Genomic DNA, 5,208 nt, shown 5'->3' with positions numbered 1-5,208 from the left:
CCATTGGACAAAGACTCTGGTTCACTTTGATGCTTATTTCCATCATCAGAGCAGCTTTCAAGCTCATTCTCTTGATTCAGGTTTACCTCTCTTTCTCTGATCGGCAGAAGATCCGTTGTGGGCTGGGTTGGGTAATCTTGGGTTTCTGGAGGAATGGAGTTACCGACCACATCTGTGATGGTGCATGCTTGGTTTTCTTTAAAATGAGAACTTGAGAGCACAGCACCGGTGCTTTCGGGTACCTCTTTCCCAACACTCTTTTGGTTGAAAGGCGGCGAGCAGGGAAGAGAGCAGTCCTTCCCGTGTGGTTTCTGGGGACCATCCATCTCCAAGGCAGAGCCCACCAGCCCACCAGCGTGCAGCAGAGCGCAGGGTCTCGCCATCTCTTCTCTGTCAGGTGGTCCGTAGTTACCCAAAACACCGTCAGGGAGGTGATGGTGACCGTCCCTAGCTGCCTCTGTCGGCGCAGCCCCACAGTGATGCAGTGAGGGAGGAAAGGTGGGTGCCCTTTTCCACGTCCCTTGCTCTACAGGGCTGACGGTGGGGTGATGGATGCGATGGCTCTTGGCCTCGGGAGGACACCTCTCCGTGGCGAATGAACTTGACGCGTTAAGCAGGGACGGGCCGTATTTCTTCTCACCTGAGTGCTGGGTGCCGAAGTTGGGGACCTCTCCTCCCTCGGACCCACCGCTTTGCAAGCCTTTAGGGTGCGAAAAGTTGGTCGGCAAGGGCAGGCTGGCCGGAGATTCGCCCATGTAATGACAGCCATTGAGGGATTTCTTCTTGCTGTTTCCTTCTCTGGGACCTTTTGCACTGACTGTGCTGGCTTTTATCTCCGGCACCAGGCAGTGATCCTGCTGGAGATCCTCCTCGGAGGGACCGGGGGGGCTGGTGGGACTGGCAGAAGCACTGCAGAGGGGCTGTGCCCCCTGCCCCACCTGATTCCTTTCCAGCCTCTCTGCTGCTGCACTCCCCAGCGTTTCTTTCTGGAGCAAACTATGGCTTAGATGGGATTGCTCATGGTTTTTAAATGCCAAGGACGCTTTGTTTTTATCTTGCTCCTGCTCTTCCATGAGCTGATCTGCCTTCTTTCCTTGCCCTGGCAGTGGGGTCACTGCCGTGTTTTTGAGTGGCGAGAGGTCATTATGCTCTTGGGAAACACCATCTGCACGGATATTAATGTCATTCGGCTCCGCATGTTCATTTGCTAAGTGCTGCAGCTCCGTTATATTATTTTGCAGCTCCGGCTTCGCAAACGTGGATTGTTTTGCACGGTAAGAGCCCATCGCACCGAATGACTCCAGCTGCTCGCATCCACCAGAGAAAAGCACAGCCTCTTTTGCTGGCGCAGCGATATTTTCTGTGTTGCCTCCAATGGGGACATTCCCCTCCCCTTGGGCAGGGCAGTATGCCCGATTTTCCCCTTCCAAGGCACCACCGCTCCCCTCTTTCTGCTCCGGCTGGATGCGGGCAGTGGCGGAGGGGTGGCCGGGAGCAAGCAGCATGGGGAAACACGGCATCAACAATTCCTCTTCGTTGCTCTTCACCGTTCGGGCAACGAAGAGCTGGAGCTGCTGCAGAGGGTTGGAAGCTGTCTCCTGGGATGCCAACAACTTCTGGGAGCCGCAGTCGCTCTCCTTGGGCAGACTCAGCATATCGAACAGCAGCACTTTTTGCTTGCTGGCTTTGTCGCTGGGTCCGGGGGCTGGATAGGTGGTGGGGCTCTTCCTCTCCTCCGTTTCTTCCATCAACGCAGAGCCACCACCATCCCCTTTGAAGTCCACAGCGCTTTTTGCCATTTTGGGTGACTCAGGCTTGCTTAAGGGTCTTTCTTCTGTATCTGGGACTTCTTTGATGTGAGGCGAAAAGGCGAGATCCAAAGCTGGGGTGGGACCCTGCTGAAAGCCAAATTCAGGTTTATGGTTTGGAAGATGGGCGTCAAACTTCTCCAGCTCTGCAGCATCAGCGAAGATTTCATCTCTTTTCCCCGGCACAGGGAAGCTGTCGGCAGTACCCTCCTGGCGTGGCAGGGGTGGCAGGGGATCTTTGGTCACTTCTGCTGCCTTGAGGGCCTCGGGGAACATCGAGTCGGTGACAACAGGAGGGCTTTTTGTCACAGGGTCTGTGTAGACAGGAGTCTCTGGTTGATCTGGCGTGCGTGAGCCTGGTCGACTTTTGGAGGAAGACCCATTTTCCATCTTTCCAGGGTCACTTTCCTCGGCAGCCGCAGTTCCCCGGAGCTGCTCACCGCTGTCTTTGGAGCAGAAACGGTCTGCGGCGAGCGGGGCCGGCGTGCACATCCCTGCCTCTAGCTCCACCGCGCAGGGCCAGGGCTCCCTGGGTCTCTCGTAGTCCCCAGTGAGCCTGGTCGACTTTTGGAGGAAGACCCATTTTCCATCTTTCCAGGGTCACTTTCCTCGGCAGCCGCAGTTCCCCGGAGCTGCTCACCGCTGTCTTTGGAGCAGAAACGGTCTGCGGCGAGCGGGGCCGGCGTGCACATCCCTGCCTCTAGCTCCACCGCGCAGGGCCAGGGCTCCCTGGGTCTCTCGTAGTCCCCACGGCCGCTCACGACGGCCGGCTTCTCACCTTTTTTTTTAGAGGCTTGACCTGCCCAGCTCATCTGCCAAAAACAGTCCTTTCTCATGGCCTGCCTCTTGCTCGACCGGCAGCGGTGGGAACTGCTCAGCCGGCTGTCCTCGCAGATGGGCAGCAACGTGTTGCTCAGGTTTCTGAAGGGCGACGGATGCCTCGTTATCCAGCTTGTCGGTTTGCAGTTGACTTTCCAGCTCTGTGACTAATCGCTTGATCTCCAGCTCATCATCTGATATGTTGTTCATAAAAGTCACGTTATAATCCGTTATCCTGTCCGGCAGCGGCAGGGAGAGTTGGCTGGTGGTGACAGGTCCTTCCTCGGGGAATTTCTTGGATATTGGCTTCTCCACTGAAAGGTTGTGGAACTGAGTCATGTCTTCTGGCAGCATCGGAGCCACCTCCTCCATGAGGGACCAGTCTTTCTCTGGCATGAACGGTGGGTATGGTTGCTCGAACGGCAGCGGCTTGCTGGGGGGATTGCCAGGACAGGTGAATGTTGTCACAAAACCATCCTTGCTCGCAGAAACACTCTCGTACAGTGGCGGATCGAACTCGGTGACGGGAAGCTCTCCAAATATCGAAGAGGAATCGAAGCTGAGTGGGGAGGAGACCTTTCCCTGTGGCGTTTCTGCAGCATAAGAGGAGATGCCGGGGTGCTTCTGCTCGAAGGAGCTGGTGTTGATGTCATCCCGGCATAAGTACATGTCATCCATGTGCGAGGAGCCCAAGGTGGGGGGCTTCGAGAAGAGGTTGTCATCGTAGTGACTGGGAAGGCTTTTGGGATCAAAAAACGCATTGTCGCTGCTGACGTATGGATCGGGCGCCTTGGCAGTGAGCATCATCCCCACTGCATCCCCCCCATACGGGGCAACCGGCACGGCATAGTCCTTCCGACCGTCACAGAGCCCGTGTGCCTTCAAGTATTTGATGCCCGCTTCCGAGTAGGCAGCGCTCCCACTGCCAGGACTAGCTTCGTCACGGCCGTGGGATGGAGCAATTAGCTCTTCTGCACGGTACTTCAGCCCATCACTCGTGAAAGGGGCAAACTGATGCCTTTGGTTGACCATGGTCAGCTCAGGTGAGTCCTGAGCCTCCAGGCTGGGTTCTCCTGCCTCACCCGTGTGCTCTGCTGCTCCTTTGGGCTCTTCTACCCCCTCCTTACAGGAGACCTCAACGGGGCTCCTGCCCGAGGCGGCCGTGCTGGGCAGCTGCCTTTCCTGGGGCTGGGGCAACGGCTCCTCCTTCGCACAGTCCGTCGCAGCAACGTCTGGTTCAGTACTCAGACGTGTCCTGGAGCCTGCTAGCAAAGGTTTGGCTGAGCCAAACCTCCTGCTTCCCTTGGGAAAGTCCTCTTTGCTCTTCTGGCTCTTCTTTGGGCTTCTGTCCTCGGGAAGGCTGAGTGGAGTCCTTGGCATGGGTGCCGGGCTGCCCAGCCGCCTCCTCCTCTGCGTGCCTCCCTTCTCGCTGCCTGAGCCGGCTCCATCACCGCGGGGTGGGCTGGTGCCCATCTCGCTGGGCACGCTACCGCTGTGGTTGCTGCCAGTAGATGACTGACTGCTCCGTCTTCGGACTCTGGCAGCACAATCCTCTTTCTCGGCATCCTCCTGGCTCGGGACCCCGCCATGCACCCGTGCCTCCCTTTTCTGACCGTCCCTCTTCCGGCTGTAGCTCCAGGCTGGGTCTTTCTCTTTGACTCTCTCACTTCTTCCTGGGCATTTCTTGCTAAAGCTGTACTTGGTCCTCCCGATGAATCCCGTGCCACGCTTCTTCCTCCCCCGGAGCTTGCTGCACTCTGCCCCATCATCATCCGAGTCGGAGACATAGTCGTATTCCTGAAACCTGCCCTCCTTGGCAGCTGGCATCAGCCTCTCCGTGACCTGGGGGAACTGCGCCTGCTTGCTGCTCTTCACTTGCAGTTTGTGGAGCTTGTTCTTCTGCTGCACGATCTTGTGAATGAGCTCCTTGCTCCATGTCCCGCTTCGGGGCTTCCGCTTCTTCATGTCCTTCATGGAGAACCGGGGTGGCTTGGAGCTCTTGGTGGCCATGCCCGACCCCACCTCGCTCTTCATCGGAGGCTCCTGGCTGAGCTTCCTGGGATGCTTTTGGCTGGAGGTGGACTTGGAGGAGGTGGTGGCCGGTGGGACACTGTTCTTCCTGCCTGCCCGCAGCCTGGCCGTCCTCTCCGCTCCCGCTGCCCCGGGATCTGGCTCCTGGGCTGCCAACCTCCGTGCCGCCCTCCCCTTGTGAAGGTGCTGCTTTCCTGCCCCTCTCTTCGCCTGCTCCCCACCCGGGTGGCCATCTTCAAAAAAACAGCCAGCCTTGGGCTGGCCTGCTGCCTTCTCCTCCGCTGCTGCCTGCTTTGATTTGCTCTCCGAGGCCAGGGCTTCCTTTGCCTTGTGGGACATCCCACCGCTGGCCGCCTTCATACCCGTCAGCTCCTCGTCAGCAAACACATCTATGAAGCTGCTGTCGATCCCCGGGTTATCCGACTGGTACCCCAGGCCGTTGAGGGCTTCGGTGATCAGGCTGTCCAGCTTGGCATCGTCGATGTCCAGGTCGGAGGCGGTGAGCGGCAGGGAGCTGGCGGCGAGGCCGTTGAAGAGGCCGCTCTTCAGA

At 58.1% G+C, this 5,208-nt stretch overlaps 1 protein-coding gene across 1 annotated transcript in view; it reads right to left on the bottom strand.

Moving 5' to 3' along the window:
• LOC104161272 (zinc finger protein 469-like) overlaps positions 1 to 5,208 on the bottom strand; it is a gene marked incomplete at its 5' end in the record, with an annotated part of 11,915 nt that overhangs the window by 5,013 nt on the left and 1,694 nt on the right. The window contains 2 exon segments of the mRNA XM_009699635.1: positions 3 to 2,364; positions 2,560 to 5,201. Coding sequence (XP_009697937.1) covers positions 3 to 2,364; positions 2,560 to 5,201 — 5,004 coding nt within the window.

Source organism: Cariama cristata, unplaced genomic scaffold (genome assembly GCF_000690535.1).
Source record: "Cariama cristata isolate BGI_N322 unplaced genomic scaffold, ASM69053v1 scaffold21244, whole genome shotgun sequence".
In the NCBI taxonomy this organism is placed as follows: Eukaryota; Metazoa; Chordata; class Aves; order Cariamiformes; family Cariamidae; genus Cariama; species Cariama cristata.
Note: the sequence above shows the minus strand (reverse complement) of the source record. Positions and strands in the feature narration are given on the sequence as shown.